Raw genomic sequence first — 17,261 nt, 5'->3', positions numbered from 1 at the left:
CTAGCAATTTCGACTTTTTTCTCGACATTTCAACTGGCGGAGTTGTTGTTGTTCCGGCCAGAGTTAGTTGTGGTTTCACGCATCGTCGTTACGTAACGGCGGGAGTAGAATCTCATTGGCTCGTAGATCCACATCACACTGGAAGATTCATCCGGGCGGCTGTACAGACACTGCAGAATCTGGTTTCTTTCCTCCTTCTCTGAGTTGGCAGGCTGAGGGGAGACCACTTTATATATGTTAAAGCAAGAAAAAACCTGTTTTTCAGAATAGGTCCCCTTTAAATTTTTTAAATAAATCCCAACCTTTGCGTAGAAGGCGGCGTGCGCATCTTTCAAGCCCTGTTTTGTGTGCACACAAGCTTTATAAATGAGGCCCCTGATCTTTCCGTCCAGAACCACGTTTGGAGGAAACCAGCAGAACCAGGGACGCTGGTCTGGACCTGGACACCCGTCCGTCACACGACCCCCCCTGGAGACCAGAATCCTCTAGAGACACATGTGAGGACGTCTGTCTGACGGATAAAGACTGGATGGAACCGGGTCATGTGACAGGAAGTTATCCCCAAAACACAGCAGCAGCAGCAGCTCTACATCAGAACCATGAAAGATAAAAGAATCCAGGTTCTGAGGGACCCGGTCAGAGTCCAGACATGTGGACGCCCCGCTGGCTCAGTCGGCTTCAGTAAAACACGCGTTAACTAGCTGCTTTGTTCAGTTCTTCTGGAGTAAAGCTGGACTGGTCTGGAGCCCCGAGCAGCTGGAGACGCCCTGCAAACACACCGACACACAAACCAGACCAGAATCAGCACCGGGCTCCGCCGTCCCGGCGTCCCGGCGGGCGGAGGAGGACGAGCGGTCAGCCGGACTGGTGGAGGCCGCAGCGGCGTCTGAACTCCTGGCCTCGCTCATGGATCCACTTGTTGGAAACTGCAAGAGGAAGTGGACGTTTAAGACTCAACAATATCAAGCTCGTGTTTAATGGAAACTGCTCGTGAGATTTACAGTTAAAAATGATGAATCTGTGTTGATCAAAGAGCCAGTAACGATGAGTGCGTTTACATGGGAAGTTTAATTCCTTGTACTTGTACACCATTACATTACTCTATTGATATCACTGATTTATTCCTGAAATCGTTTTTTCAGAGTTTCCCAGAGTTCTCAGGCGTCCACATCATCGTACCAACCTTCATAAATTACTCCCTGAGCTTCTGTTTGGTCTATGTGGTGATTTCTACTGAACTGAACAGCTGACTGAAGGCCTGATCCACCATGAAAACACCAATAATAAAGGATTTATCATCAGTTTGTTTTGTTATTTCCTAAAATGCAATTTCAAGAAAGTTAAATACCAACTACTTAAAAATAAACCCTATTATACAATCGAGGAGGTGGAGCTATTGACGCCTCATGTTTACTCCGTAGCACCTTAACTCTGCCCCGCCCTGCTGTGTCCACGAGGAGCTGGGACGGCGTAACATTTCCTTCTACGATTACGTTACATTTATCCTGCTTCAATATCACTAACGACAGTAAGAACAGAGACTCCTGTAGTGACAGATGTAGTAACGGATCTAATAACAGAGGTAGTAACAGAGGTAGTAACAGAGGTAGTAACGGAGGTAGTAACAGATGTAGTAACGGAGGTAGTAACAGAGGTAGTAACGGAGGTAGTAACAGATGTAGTAACGGAGGTAGTAACAGATGTAGTAACGGAGGTAGTAACAGAGGTAGTAACAGAGGTAGTAACGGAGGTAGTAACAGATGTAGTAACGGAGGTAGTAACAGAGGTAGTAACGGAGGTAGTAACAGATGTAGTAACGGAGGTAGTAACGGATGTAGTAACAGATGTAGTAACAGAGGTAGTAACGGATGTAGTAACAGATGTAGTAACAGATGTAGTAACGGATGTAGTAACAGAGGTAGTAACTGATGTAGTAACAGATGTAGTAACGGATGTAGTAACGGATGTAGTAACGGATGTGGTAACAGATGTAGTAACGGATGTAGTAACGGATGTAGTAACGGATGTAGTAACGGATGTAGTAACAGATGTAATAACGGAGGTAGTAACGGATGTAGTAACGGAGGTAGTAACAGATGTAATAACAGATGTAGTAACGGAGGTAGTAACAGATGTAATAACAGATGTAGTAACGGATGTAGTAACGGATGTAGTAAAAGATGTAGTAACGGATGTAGTAACAGATGTAGTAACTGATGTAGTAACAGAGGTAGTAACTGATGTAGTAACGGATGTGGTAACAGATGTAGTAACGGATGTAGTAACGGATGTAGTAACGGATGTAGTAACGGATGTAGTAACAGATGTAATAACGGAGGTAGTAACGGATGTAGTAACGGAGGTAGTAACAGATGTAATAACAGATGTAGTAACGGAGGTAGTAACAGATGTAATAACAGATGTAGTAACGGAGGTAGTAACAGATGTAGTAACGGATGTAGTAACGGATGTAGTAACAGATGTAGTAACAGAGGTAGTAACTGATGTAGTAACAGAGGTAGTAACTGATGTAGTAACGGATGTGGTAACAGATGTAATAACGGAGGTAGTAACGGATGTAGTAACGGAGGTAGTAACAGATGTAATAACGGATGTAGTAACGGATGTAGTAACAGAGGTAGTAACTGATGTAGTAACGGAGGTAGTGACAGATGTAATAACGGATGTAGTAACGGATGTAGTAACGGATGTAGTAACGGAGGTAGTAACAGATGTAATAACAGATGTAGTAACGGAGGTAGTAACTGATGTAATAACAGATGTAGTAACAGATGTAGTAACAGATGTAGTAATGAAGGTAGTAACAGATGTAATAACAGATGTAGTAACGGAGGTAGTAACAGATGTAATAACAGATGTAGTAACAGATGTAGTAACAGATGTAGTAACAGATGTAGTAATGAAGGTAGTAACGGATGTAGTAACAGATGTAGTAACGGAGGTAGTAACAGATGTAATAACAGATGTAGTAACGGATGTAGTAACAGATGTAGTAACGGATGTAGTAACAGAGGTAGTAACTGATGTAGTAACAGATGTAGTAACAGAGGTAGTAACTGATGTAGTAACAGATGTAGTAACAGATGTAGTAACGGATGTAGTAACGGATGTAATGACAGATGTAGTAACAGATGTGGTAACAGATGTAGTAACAGATGTAGTAACGGAGGTAATGACAGATGTAGAAACAGATGTGGTAACAGATGTAGTAACAGATGTAGTAACGGATGTAGTAAAAGATGTAGTAACAGATGTAGTAACAGATGTAGAAACAGATGTGGTAACGGATGTAGTAACAGATGTAATAGATGTAGTAACGGATGTAGTAACAGAGGTTGTAACTGATAAATGTACTGCGCTGTGATGTGTTGGTGTGTGAACTGACCCCACTTGTTTCCCACCAGCACCGGACAGGCGGCGTGCCGGGTCCGGTAGTCTCCGTCTCCGCTGGGGTGAAGGTTGTACCAGAACACGGCCGTCCCCTGCAGGAACCAGACACAGGACAGTCACCGGCTACTTCCTGTCTCCATGAGTTATATCAGACAATGTACCAACCAAAGCTAGTTTGGATTATTTTCATAAATCTAAAGAGGTGGAGAAAGAATCTGCAGGACTTCATGTCCTTGTAGGAGCTGCGTTTCCTGAGTGACGGACCTTTTTGGGCTGGACGGAGGCTCCGACGTCCGTGAAGACGGTGGCGCCCCCTGCCTGCACGTCGCTCATCTGCAGAGGGAAGGACGAGACGTTAGCATCACAACGTAAACACAGCCAGAGACGAGAACAGAGTTCTACTGACGTAGAGCAGCCAGGTGGCTATCCGGTTCCCCGTCCCCAGTTCCTCGAACGCGTCCGGCTCGTCTTTCTGCATCAGATGGAGACAGGACATTACACTTCAACCCAACGCTGAACGCTAATGTTTAGGAGAATGCCATCGGTGTCCGCCCCCCGTCCAACTACGTACCCGTCCAAAGTCAAAGTGAGGTTCGTACTGGCCCCCGACGCCGTAGTTGGCCACCTGCAGCCGACACACACAAACATCAACACATTAGCAACAAACGGAAAACAAAACCAGGTAGCTACACGTCTTCAAGAGACCAGTTCCTGGATGTAGTCTTCGGTTAAACTCCAGCTCCAGTCAGACAGACAGAAGGAGCTTCAACTGATTTACGTTTTGGGCTTTGGGGCCCGTTTGGTACTGGGGAGGGGCTTTGGTAAGGGGGAGGAGCCCGCTTTATCTGAGACAAGTGAGAATGACGCGAGCCTTCATGTTGGTCTACAAAAGTCTTCAATGGCACCTAAAAAATAGTCACTAGATCTTGTCGCCAGTCCCTTTTTTGAAAAAGAATGTTAGAGGTCTGAAAAGTTGCCAAATATAGCGACTAAGGCAACATTGACGCCCACTAGCCTCACCTGCTTCTCTATCTGGAAGGTTACACCCCCCCCCCCCCATATAGCATATAATCAAATAATGTAATTTTGTGAAATTTCAAAATGAAGAAGAGGCAAGACCCGATGAGACTCAAGCCAGGTGTGAGAACCCGGTCCTTCCCCCTGTGATCACCTGCAGGTCTTCGGCCGTGGTGACGTCCAGGCCGGTGATGTCCCCAATCCTCTGGTTGATCCTGTCCACCACCGGGTGTTCAAACGCTGCCAGCCAGGCGCTGCAAGACAGAGGACCGTTACTGATGAGGTCACTGCTGAGGTCACTGCTGAGGTCACTGGTGAGGTCACTGGACCCCCACCGGGCGGTTCTTACCTCTTGCTGATGCGGTACGGGGCCGTCTCCAGCACACCGGTGGTGGGGTTGGAAATGGTGGCTCGACGGAGCTGTGGAGCCAATCAGAGGAGAGAGTTACAAGGAGATCTACCTGAGACTCCGCCCCCAAGCTCCACCCACACTGCTACTGATGTTACTGATGCTAACGGAGGAGCCTCCATCACTGCTACTGATGCTACTGATGCTAACGGAGGAACCTCCATCACTGCTACTGGTGCTACTGATGCTAACGGAGGAACCTCCATCACTGCTACTGATGCTACTGATGTTACTGATGCTAACGGAGGAGCCTCCATCACTGCTACTGATGCTACTGATGCTAACGGAGGAACCGCCATCACTGCTACTGATGCTACTGATGCTAACGGAGGACCCTTCATCACTGCTACTGATGCTACTGATGCTAACGGAGGAACCGCCATCACTGCGACTGATGCTTACGGAGGAACCTCCATCACTGCTACTGATGCTACTGATGCTAACGGAGGAGCCTTCATCACTGCTACTGATGCTACTGATGCTAACGGAGAAGCCTCCATCACTGCTACTGATGCTACTGATGCTACTGATGCTAACGGAGGAGCCTTCATCACTGCTACTGATGCTACTGATGCTAACGGAGAAGCCTCCATCACTGCTACTGATGCTACTGATGCTAACGGAGGAGCCTTCATCACTGCTACTGATGCTACTGATGCTAACGGAGGAACCGCCATCACTGCTACTGATGCTACTGATGCTAACGGAGGAACCGCCATCACTGCTACTGATGCTACTGATGCTAACGGAGAAGCCTCCATCACTGCTACTGATGCTACTGATGCTAACGGAGGAGCCTCCATCACTGCTACTGATGCTACTGATGCTAACGGAGGAGCCTTCATCACTGCTACTGATGCTACTGATGCTAACGGAGAAGCCTCCATCACTGCTACTGATGCTACTGATGCTAACGGAGGAACCGCCATCACTTCTACTGATGCTACTGATGCTACTGATGCTAAACGGAGGAGCCTTCATCACTGCTACTGATGCTACTGATGCTAACGGAGGGGCCTTCATCACTGCTACTGATGCTACTGATGCTAACGGAGGGGCCTCCATCACTGCTACTGATGCTAACGGAGGAACCTCCATCACTGCTACTGATGCTAACGGAGGGGCCTCCATCACCGCTACTGATGCTAACGGAGGGGCCTTCATCACTGCTACTGATGCTACTGATGCTAACGGAGGAACCTCCATCACTGCTCCTGATGCTACTGATGCTACTGATGCTAACGGAGGAACCTCCATCACTGCTACTGATGCTACTGATGCTAACGGAGGAACCGCCATCACTGCTACTGATGCTACTGATGCTAACGGAGGAGCCTCCATCACTGCTACTGATGCTACTGATGCTAACGGAGGAGCCTCCATCACTGCTACTGATGCTACTGATGCTACTGATGCTAACGGAGGAGCCTTCATCACTGCTACTGATGCTACTGATGCTAACGGAGGAACGGCCATCACTGCTACTGATGCTACTGATGCTACTGATGCTAACAGAGGAACCGCCATCACTGCTACTGATGCTACTGATGCTAACGGAGGAACCGCCATCACTGCTACTGATGCTACTGATGCTAACGGAGGGGACTAACCGGATCCCGGGGGAACCAGGGGAACTCACCCGGGGTTTGGCCAGCTCCTTCACCTTCTCCATCTCCTTGTCCGACACGATGTCGTGGTAGCGGACTATGCGGGGCCGGTCCCACTCATCCTCCTGCTTCACTGGGCCAATCACGTACCTCGGATGGCGGCCGTTGTCATAGTAACGGCAGAAGAGGCGGCTCTGCCTGCGGGGAGTCTGACAGGAAGAGTTTTGGTGTAGGTGGTGTAGCCGAGCGGTGAGCGTGCTCAGCTCACCTCCTCACCATCAGGATGCCTTCGCCGCGACACAGCCGCTCGTACTTCCTCCTCTCTGGCAGGTAGTCGTCATGGTAACCACGGCCCTCCTTCCTCTGTGTCTGAACCTCCTCACCCTCCGGGGTCAGCTCGCTCTTCTTCCGTTTGGACAGCTGATACTCAAAGTACTTCAAGTTCCCGTTAGCTCTCTGGTGCGTCGGGTCTAAATGGGAAAGAACAGAAGTTCGTTAATCTGGGATTTATATCATGTGACACTCGTCTGCATGTGTATACATGTCTGTGTATACATGTCTATGTATATATGTATATATGCCTATGTATATATGTCTATGTGTATATGTCTATGGCTTCTCTTCCGGCTCTCGGCGAAGGCGGACGCTTCTCTGCTCCTGTCCCTTATCTATCTGCCCTGCTACTGCTTTTTGTCCTGTCTCGTCTTCAGAGTTTCTTCTTTTCACTGCTCCAAAACTCTACAATCATGGAATTGATTAAAGGAGCATGAGGCTCTTTTTAAGAAATTAGACTCTCTAGCGCCACCCTTCGCCACGACGGCCGTCCCCCCGACGGCCTGCGGCCAACAGCCTGACTCTGACTTTAACGCTGGGGGAGCAAGGCCGCAAGCTGGATGTGATTCTTGAACAGAATCGCAGGCTGGCGGCGGTCTTTGAGCTCATTGGCAAGATGGAGAATACCTTGGAGAAGTTGGAAGCTCGGCTTGGCGGGAATTGATCACAAATTCGTCTGTTTGGAGTCGCCATTGAGGAACCAGAGACTTAAGGCTGACGGAAAATTACTGGGATCTGCCTGTTCTTTTCAATACAATTGTTGATTCTATAATCTGGCCTTGACACAGCGGTTTGGCTGATCGCTGTAGTCGCAATCTCCCTGGTGGAATGTAAACAAGGTGACTCTGCCCCCACTAACCCTTCCCTCTCCAGATCATCTGTGGACCTGTTTTCAGAACTGACCGAGCCGTCTGATAACACCAAGGACATTGGCTGAGGCAGCTCTGAGCGTGTTCATGGACTCACCGCTACACACATACACTTGCTGATAACCACACCTCCCAATTCTCAACGCCTTCCTGGCTATAAGTCTTGTGAAGTTGATGTAAATTTGTCATGTGCTTTCTGTGCCGAGGTGTTTTTTTGCACTTTCTCACTGTGTACTATACACAGTGCGAAGATGCCTTTTTTTCCCTCCTCCCTCCCCCACCCCAATGTCACCCTTTCTCTTCTTTGTTCCGGTTTCGGGTCGCTGCTCGTTGTGGTCGACCGGCCGGCAGCTGAGCGGATTTACTGTCTAGTATTGCTGCTTAGTTGTCCTGAATTGCCCCTCGGGGATGAATAAAGTTTCTCTGAATCTGAATCTGAATCTATGTCTATGTATATATATGTCTGTGTATACATGTATATACATCTATGTATATATGTCTATGTGTATATGTCTATGTATATATATCTGTGCTGGTACCCACCGAGCTCCAGCAGCCTCCTGGTAAAACCCAGCGCCGTCTCCAGCTCCCCCTGCTGGTAAACCGAGTAGCTCAGGTAGTCCAGGATGGTGACGGTGTCCACGGAGCCGGACCCGTCCCCGGACCCGGGCCCCTCACCCCCCTCACCCCCCTGCTCCCCCTGCTCCCCCTGCTCCAGCTGCTCCAGATGCTCCAGCTGCTGCAGGGCCTGAGCCATCCACAGCTGCGTGTGGCGGTAGTCGGCCTCTGCGTAGGCCACCTTCCCCAGGTCGAAGCAGTCCTCCACCGTCAGGACGCTGCGCATCCAGGCCTCCGGGGACGAGCCTGAGGAGACGGAGGTTACGGGTCAACCAACGCCTCGGGACCAGAAACCACCTGGGCAGGAAAACTCCAGCCAATCAGAAGGTGTCTAGCCGTCTGGGATCCTGCTCCGTAAGGGCCAATCCCAATCCCCCCCTACTTTCTACCACTAGCCCTAAAAATGAAGGGCCCTTTTAATGTTCCCTAGGGATTGGGACACCACTTGCTACATCACTGCGTGGTTTACGTTCGGGTACGTAAGCGACTGCGTAGTTACGTTTGCACAAACGTCACACCATATCAGGAAGCCCAGAGATAAAAGCTGTTTTAGTTTCAGCTGTAGTGCTGTTAATATGCCACTTTATTAAGTTTTTATATTTTTTCAGGCGTGAAAGTAACCGTTAAGATCCCCAACCTGGGCTCAGTTTATCCAAATAACGCCTGTTAAGAAATTTGATCTGATGTTTTTGGGGATGAGAACAGCCTGCCGGCTTTGGGAGCTGATTTATGGTTCCGTGTTAAATCGACGGAGACCCTACGGCGTAGGTTACGCGGCGACGCGCACCTTACGCAACGCGTCGCCGCGTAACCTACGCGTTGGTGTAACGTGGAACCATAAATCAGCCTTTATTCTGGTGAGATCTGAAAAAAACGACCAAGCGAGTGATTATGTACATTCACTGAGTGAATATTATGAAAGTAAAATATATATTTCTCGCTCGAAATGTAATCAAAATGCATTTTTATGCAGAAACTAGCTCAAAATATTGATTTTATTCACTAAAAAATAAGAAATGTCCGCCATGTTTTTTCGTTTGATTCAGTCTGCAAATGATGACGTAAAGCATTCTGGGAAATTTTTCTGGCCCTCGGTCGCGAAGTTTAGCATCTGAAAACCCTCTCTGTGAAGGGTTAGATTGATACACCCTAACCCTCGTTATGTCCACTAGCCCTACATGCAAAGAGGAATTGAGACACCACTACCCTCACAGGAACGGAGCAAAATTTAGGGGTAGGACTGAAAACTAGGACTGGGGGGGGATTGGGACTGGCCCTTAACCTCCTCTTAAACTAACTTGTGAGGGTTCCTGCTGGAGGAACCTTCTACTGTTACAGTAGGAGGTTTTCTCCTCTTAGATCAGGGGTCGGCAACCCGCGGCTCCAGAGCCGCATGCGGCTCTTAGCGCCGTCCTGGAGCTTTTTCAAAAATGTTTGACCTTTTTTTCTTTTTTTCCTTTTTTTTCTCCTTTTTTCCCTTTTTTTCTCTTCTTTTCTTTTTCTTTTTTTTATTCTTTTTTTTATTCCTTTTTCCTTTCCTTTTTAATCTCGACATTTCAACTTTTTTCTCAAAATTTTGACTTTTTTATCAACATTTCGGCTTTTTTCTTGCAATTTTGACTTTTTTCTCAACATTTCGACTTTTTTCTCAAAATTCTGACTTTTTTCTTGCAATTTTGACTTTTTTCTCGACATTTTGACTTTTTTCTCAACATTTTGACTTTTTTTCTCGAGATTGTACTTCAAAATTAATTTCAACATTTCGACTTTTTTCTCTCGACATTTCGACTTTTTTCTTGATATTTTGACATTTTTCTCGAAGTGCATAATGAAAAAAAAAATCTCCCCCCAGTTCTAACTAATATAGAAACATGCAGCATGTGTTTCTTCATTCTAAGGCTGATACAAGACTTTTCATTTTTTGCGGCTCCAGACATATTTGTTTTTTGTGTTTTTGGTCCAATATGGCTCTAAAACATTTTGGGTTCCCGACCCCTGGTTTAGAAGGACATGATTTGAACACAGTTAAAGGTGACCTGGGAACTATCCCCCCCAGAGGTTCTGGGTTCCCTGACTGGTCCGGGACCAGGGGGGGGTCCTGGTCCGGTCTGGGACCCCCGGGGGGGTCTCGGTCTGACCTGGCAGCCGTCCACTGGAGATGGTGCTGGTGTCCAGCTGGTAGGTGTCCTGCAGCCTCAGCAGGGCCCTGGCGGCCCCCGCCTGGTCCTCGTCGGAGGGGAACTGCTGTCGCTGCACCGACAGGTTGGAGATGAACGCTGGAACAGCAGGAGGAGGAGGAGAAGAAGAGTGAGACCCACGGAGGTGTAGAGAACTGAACCCACCTGGTTCTACGGAGGCTGGAGCCGTAGTGGGTTCGTCTCGGTTCAGGGACAAATGGACCTGGATATGTAAGGGATAACGCCCGACGAGGTGGACATTATCATAGATATATGGAGGACGCGGCCAGTGAATAAAGCGGTTCTGATGTGTGTTGACCAAACCCAGCATTGGCTGCGTTTACATGGGAAGTTTAATTCCTCTTTAATTCAGAATTAAAATTTAATCCGATTTTTAAATGAGTAAATATTACCATGTAATAACCTATTTAAATTAATTCTGGTCTTTCTTTCTGCTCGTTCCCTCGTCCGTCTGTCTCCATGATCTTATATTCCTGCTGGGCTGGTTTTCCAAACAAAGTTTCCAGATGCAGCAGCAGTAAACGCTGGTCAAGAGCAGAGACCATTTATTTAATAAATAGAAATCATTAAAAGAACAGATGGAAACAGGAAACATAAAAATTGTGAGCTTTTCAAAGTTGTAGCGGCTAAGTTTGTTTTTCTTCCGGTAGTTTAACTTCCGGTCCCCCCCCCCTATCCAATCAGAACCTTCCCAACCCCCAGACCTGGAGAGGAATTGGAGAAAGACCATCAAACGTGTTTTCCATGTAAACCTCAATTCAGAATTACTATTTCCATGTAAACTTGAAGGAAAATAGTTTAATTCTGAATTATTTCATTCGAAATAATTAATTCCAACTTTTTTCTCAACATTTCGACTTTTTTTCTCGACATTTCGACTTTTTTCTCGAAATTGTATTTCAACATTATTCACGAAATTTCGACTTTTTTCTCAACATTTCATGTAAACTCGAAGGAAAATAGTTTAATTCGGAATTATTTAATTCGAAATAATTAATTCCGACTTTTGTCTCAACATTTCAACTTTTTTCCTCGACATTTCAACTTTTTTCTCAAAATTTCAACTTTTTTCTCAACATTTCGACTTTTTTCTCGACATTTCAACTTTTTTCCTCGACATTTCAACTTTTTTTCTCAAAATTTCAACTTTGTTCTCAACATTTTGACTTTTTTCTCGACATTTTGACTTTTTTCTCGACATTTCGACTTTTTTTTCGAAATTGTATTTCAACATTATTCACGAAAATTCGACTTTTTTCTCAACATTCCATGTAAACTGGAAGGAAAATAGTTTAATTCTGAATTATTTAATTCTGAATAATTAATTCCGAATTACAAAACCTCCTGTAACGGTGGCCAGTGTGAGTCTCTACCGTCGGAGACGTCCGTCAGCACCAGGCTCTCCAGCTCCGCCCACTCCGTGTTCAGTCTCTTCATCAGCTTGAAGGCGTTGACCGGGTGACCCAGGAATCCTTCAGGGTCCTGGGACGCTGCAGCCGAGAGGACGTCCAGCCTGTCTGCCCAGCTACACACACACGCACACACACACACACACACGCACACGCACACGCACACACGCACACGCGCACGCGCACACGCACACGCACACGCACACGCACACGCACACGCACACGCACACGCACACACACACACGCACACACACACACAAAAGATGGAAGGGAGGGAGAAAGGAAGGAAAGAAGGAAGGAAGAGCAAAGAAGGTAATAAAGGAACGAATGACGAAAGGGAGGTAGGAAGAAAAAGGAGTAAAGGAGGGTAAAAAAGGAGGAAAAGAGGAAAGGAAGAATTGGGTCATTTTGACCCAAACACAACACAAGGGTTATGAATGTTGTGTACACAAAAATTAATATAAAACTTTTAAATTAAGTGATTTTTGTCAAGATGAATTGGCACTAGCCTTAAGAAAAAGGTAATGTGGTGCAACCATGATTCATATTAAAATAAATTAATTTCCTTAACATCTTGACATCTTTTTTTTTCAGTATTTTACAAAAATTGTTATTTTAATGGTCGCATCACATTATATTTCATAAAATGGACATCATCAGTCAAACTTTGTTTGTATACTATAATGGAAATATAAATATAAATGTGTATAAATCTTATAAACTACAAGACACTTCAGAAATCATGCCAGATAGGGCAGAAGATTGATTTAAATACATTTAGAGTGATTTCAAAAAAGTTTTCAAAACAAGAGTCCTGGTCGGACGGTCGCACCACATGAAAAATTCAAGTGAGTCCATATGTGGGACAGGTAGGTCATATATCTGGTATTTCTTTATCCATTTAAACCTTTTTTGAATTGAAAAAAAATCCGTTTTTCGGAAAATATAGGCGTCAAGTCATTGACCCTTATGTCTGAGACCTGCCAGCATCACGTGACTTCTAGTGTTCCTACGGATCTAGGTCCGAGAGGGCCGCGGACGTTACCATGACGACAGGGCCGACGGGACGATGTCCTCACCTCCTGATGCGCTGCAGCTTGTCCTCCTCCGCCGAGACGTAGTCCTTCAGGGACGTCACCAGGTCCTTCTCCACGAACAGCAGGTCCGTCATGTGACCTGGAACACGAGACCTCATCAACCATGACAGCGGGGGTAGGACACGGGCCCAGGAGGACCTCCGGGGTTAGGACCAGCGATGTTTATTTAGTAACGCGTTACAGTAACGCCGTTAGTTTTGCGGTAACTAATACTCTAACGCAGGGGTGTCAAATGTGCGGCCCGAGAGAAGTTTCCAACGCAAAAAAACGAAATGTTAATTTACTAAAAAGGAAGGCATAAATAATTGCCATGAATCGCAGCATATCCGATAATATATTTCTTCTACAAATCCATCGTTATTCCACAAAGAGAGCAGTTTTCAAAATTTTTTTAGTTTTCTAGAATGCATTTACCGATTTTATTTCTTTGTAGACGGTCGTTTATTTTTATTAACTGACTACTATTATATATTTTCGCAGGAAAAATATCACTGCTAAAAAAGATGATAGAAGATATTTATTCAGAGAATTTCAGTTTTGAATACGAGGATAGTGACAAAGTAAAACAGTTAAAAGAGAAGTGCTGACTTTTTCGGCACAATGGCGTAAATATCCGCGCCAATTTTTAAAAATAAATACATTTAATTGTACTGGAAAAATCTCTAAATCACAAAGAAACATTCTCGGATGTAATAAGAAAGATTTTGCTTTTAATTACATTTTCTATAAAAAAGCGAAATATAAAAAAAACATACTTGTTTCTGTTAATCTTTGTAAAATGATATTAAAAGTATCTTACATAATTTGGAAAAAAAACGAGAAATTTCAAGAAAAGATCCTGAAGAAATATATTTTACATAATTAGAGTGTAAACAAAGTGCATATTTCCTTTAAAATTAACTAAACTGATATTGGATTAGATAACAATAGTAAAAAAAAATTAGAAAAAAAAAGTTTCGCACCGTTTTTGTTACTTTGAGCGTGCGGCCCGCGAGAAAAAAATTGGTCAAATCCGGCCCGCCAAGCAAAATGAGTTTGACACCCCTGCTCTAACGCATTACTTTTTAAATTCAGTAACGCAGTTACCGTTACCAAACGGTGCGTTACTCCGTTATTTCTGCAGCTACAGTGAAGCTTTTTTTCCCCACACGTGGAGACTGGAGGAAACGGAGTGTGTTTATTCAAAAACATGACGGTCATGAGCCAAGAGGGCAAGGCGAGTTTCGCAAAGTGGAGATATTGTCATTACAGTAATCCCTCGTTTTTCGCGGGGGTTACGTTACGAAAAAGAACCAGTGGTAAGTGAAATCCACGAAGTAGCAACCTTTTTTTTATACAAGGCTTCAAATAGCGGAGATCAGCACCGTCTTGCATGTATTTCACTGCTCTTCTGAGCCGCTGCATCCCGACTCTGCAGCGTCTTTTTCTCCTAAAGCCGCGGTGCAGGAGTGTTTTTTCCAGAGAAGAAAATAGTTATGGGTCGTTTTGTTGCTCTTTTTTCTTCTGGGCAAAAAGATTCTTATAAACCGACAAGAAACCATGGATTATATCTGAGACTGTAATGAACGATTCATCAAAGGCTCCCGTTCTTGAGCTGCTGCTGAAGCTCATTGGCCGTTCTCAGCTTGTTGCTAAGCAACCAACGTGATTGACACAGGAAGTGAAGAAGCGGGGAGACTGTTTAGCCAATCAGAATGCAGAACACGATGCACAATGTAAATCCATACAGAACCTGCTGAAATGAAGGCTAGAGGGGCATTAATGGGAGCATTTAAAAAATGTTTTTATTTAAAGTAAATAAAACGTTGCTTTTCATAGTAACTCATTACTTTTTGGTAGTGATGCACCGATTGTTCGGTAACTGAAATTGTTCAGCCGAAAATGGCAAAAAAACGCTTTCGGTGTTCGGTGGAATAAGTGGGAAAAAACCGAACAATTAATAACGGCGTTGTAAAATAAGGAAATAGATTGGCCGCTCCGTCCCGTAACGTTGCGCACTACATAAATCGTTGGCCAACCAAAAAGTAACCACATAAGAATTTTACCTAACATTCACCAGGAGGTGGAACCAAAACAACATAATGCTGGGAAATTAAAAAATGTTCAGTTTTTTATGTTCAATAAATATTTTCTACCTTGTAATTTTGTAAAAGATTTTTTTCTTTGAAAAGCATGCCTAAATCAAATGTATTTGATTTATGCAATGGTGAAAAAATTGGCAAAATAAATGAAAAACTGCTGAAGAACCATGTTCGGTATTGTTCGGTATTCGGCCAAGTGTTTATTATTATTATTTTCGGTTTCGGCCACAAATGTTCATTTCGGTGCGTCACTACTTTTTGGTCTAAGTAACTGAGTTACTTTTTAATGAAGTAACTAGTAACGGTAACTAGTTACTATTTTTCAGTAACTAGCACAACACTGGTTAGGACACTATGGGGGCGTGTCCTAGGACAGAAGAGGCAGAACTCACCAACGGAGGTGAAGAAGTCTCTGTGAGCTGAGGAGGAGGAGAAGAGGAGGAGGTGGACCAGCCACCAGGACCGGAGGACCATCCTGAAGCTGTTGGACCGGACCTCTGACCTCTGACCTTTGACCTCTGCTGCAGTCCCCTGTAGAACAGGTGACAACCAGTTCAGCAGGTTCCCAGATTAAAACACTGCAGTCACCTCAGAGGTTTGTGGGAGGAAATAAATCATTAAACATGTTATGCAGGAACCTCAGTATATGGTTCCTTCAGCAGGAACTCTCAGTGACAACGGTTACATGATGTTTTTTAATTCGGAATGAATTATTCTGAATTAAATCATTCCAAATTAAACTATTTTCCTGATGGGGAACGGATTATTTTGGATTATTTCTCTATTTTTATTTTGTAATTTCAAAACAAAAAACGGATGGCCCCGAAGTACACGGACCGTCATCGGACTCAGTTTTGACTCCTTCACCTTAATTGGTGCAAATTAGCCCCGCCCCTTCTTCCGATTGGTCCATATTTGATAGTTCCTACTTTCTGCCATAACTTTTGCATGATTTCACATAAAGAGTCATTTTGAGTCCTTGATCTTTATGGGTGAGGGCCCATTCACCGCCCGTTCACCGCTGCTTGCAGCTTTAATTTGTTTTGTTTCTTCCCAACTTCCAGCTGGACCAAACCCACCTACGTCACGAACCGAACCCTCCTACGTCACTGACAGCCGCTTCACGAGGAGTGGGCGCGGACTCGTGCGCGTGCGCGCGGCTGGTCCTGGTGGACTCTGGTCCTGGACTAGTCTGGTCCCGGTCCTGCTGGTCTCTGGTCCTGCTGGTCCCGGGAGAAGCTCCTGTGCGCGGAAACGTCCCCTCGACGCGACGACACGTCCTGGTTTTCCCAGAGTTCTGCTGGGACATGAGAGGCGCCCCCTGCTGGGCCAAGGGCGCATGCGCGGAGGGGGTCGCAGCATGGGGCGGCGCATGCGCGGGCCATCTTGGTCAGGGAACCTCGCACAGTTTAACGCTTAACGGTGCGTCAACGTCGCCGCCATATTGGATGTGGCAAGACTGCGCTGTAAACCAATACAAGTAAATGGACTTATTTTCATAAAGCGCCTTTCTACAAAGAAATTTAGGTTTTACGTCTCATTTATTCATTCACACACACACGCACTCTTATTTTTTTCCTTTTATTATCTTTTTTTCCCTTTTTTCCTCTTTGTTGCTTTTTTCATTTTTTTCCTCTTCTTTCCACTTTTTTCATCCTCTTTTTTTCATATTTTCTTCTCTTTTTTTCCTCTGTTTTCCTTATTTTCATAAAGCATCTTTCTACAAAGAAATTTACGTTTTACGTCTCATTTATTCATTCACACACGCACTAATATAGTTGAGAAACAGTTAGGCACCAATTATAATATATTTCATTTTCTCAGATGGCGAAAATAAGAACTTTATTGATCCCACATAGGAGTAATTCATGTTATATCAGCTATAGAGAACAAGATAGTGCTGAAAAACAATATATATATCCCCCCTCACAAAAATAAGAATAGAGAAACATATACATACATTTTTCAAGTAACAAAATAACATATTTGAACCATTTTTCAGATTTTTTCAGTTATTTTATCGTCTGAAAAATGGTTGAAAATTTGTTTGTTTAAATTCATTTAAATTTTAGTTATTCATATGCACCTTTTAATTCTTAGAGAGCCTTGTTTTTTGTATTCCTTACAAGAATCCCCATTTTTTATTTTCCTTTCATATTGCATTTAAATTGATATTTGTCCATTATCCTCTTTGAGAGTCTACTTTCAATAA

The 17,261-nt window shown here is 44.6% G+C and overlaps 1 protein-coding gene across 1 annotated transcript; it reads right to left on the bottom strand.

Moving 5' to 3' along the window:
- Nucleotides 1-327: 327 nt before the first annotated feature.
- On the bottom strand, nucleotides 328-16,329 carry LOC133418838 (prolyl 4-hydroxylase subunit alpha-1-like). The gene is made up of 15 exons (XM_061707704.1): nucleotides 16,129-16,329; nucleotides 15,442-15,580; nucleotides 12,951-13,047; nucleotides 11,836-11,987; nucleotides 10,403-10,540; nucleotides 8,190-8,510; nucleotides 6,721-6,914; nucleotides 6,477-6,653; nucleotides 4,778-4,848; nucleotides 4,583-4,682; nucleotides 3,983-4,036; nucleotides 3,818-3,883; nucleotides 3,676-3,744; nucleotides 3,407-3,503; nucleotides 328-926 (listed from the first exon to the last, which is right to left on the bottom strand). The coding sequence occupies exons 2-15, from the start codon at nucleotides 15,521-15,523 to the stop codon at nucleotides 856-858; spliced, it is 1,689 nt and encodes a 562-aa protein (XP_061563688.1). The 5' UTR covers nucleotides 15,524-15,580; nucleotides 16,129-16,329; the 3' UTR covers nucleotides 328-855.
- Between the last annotated feature and the right edge of the window lie 932 nt (nucleotides 16,330-17,261).

This window comes from Cololabis saira, chromosome 19 (assembly GCF_033807715.1).
Source record: "Cololabis saira isolate AMF1-May2022 chromosome 19, fColSai1.1, whole genome shotgun sequence".
NCBI lineage: Eukaryota > Metazoa > Chordata > Actinopteri > Beloniformes > Belonidae > Cololabis > Cololabis saira.
The sequence above is the reverse complement of the archived record's forward strand: the minus strand, read 5'-3'. Positions and strand labels throughout refer to the sequence as shown.

Bases quoted from the DNA above. Each gene is read 5' to 3' on its own strand.
- LOC133418838 (XM_061707704.1), bottom strand. From the start codon at position 15,523: ATGGTCCTCCGGTCCTGGTGGCTGGTCCACCTCCTCCTCTTCTCCTCC. The intron at 6,654-6,720 runs GTGAGGAGGTGA...TCTTCCTGTCAG, and splicing joins GCGGCGAAGGCATCCTGATG to ACTCCCCGCAGGCAGAGCCG. The intron at 3,504-3,675 runs GTCCGTCACTCA...TGGTTCCTGCAG, and splicing joins CCTCCGTCCAGCCCAAAAAG to GGGACGGCCGTGTTCTGGTA.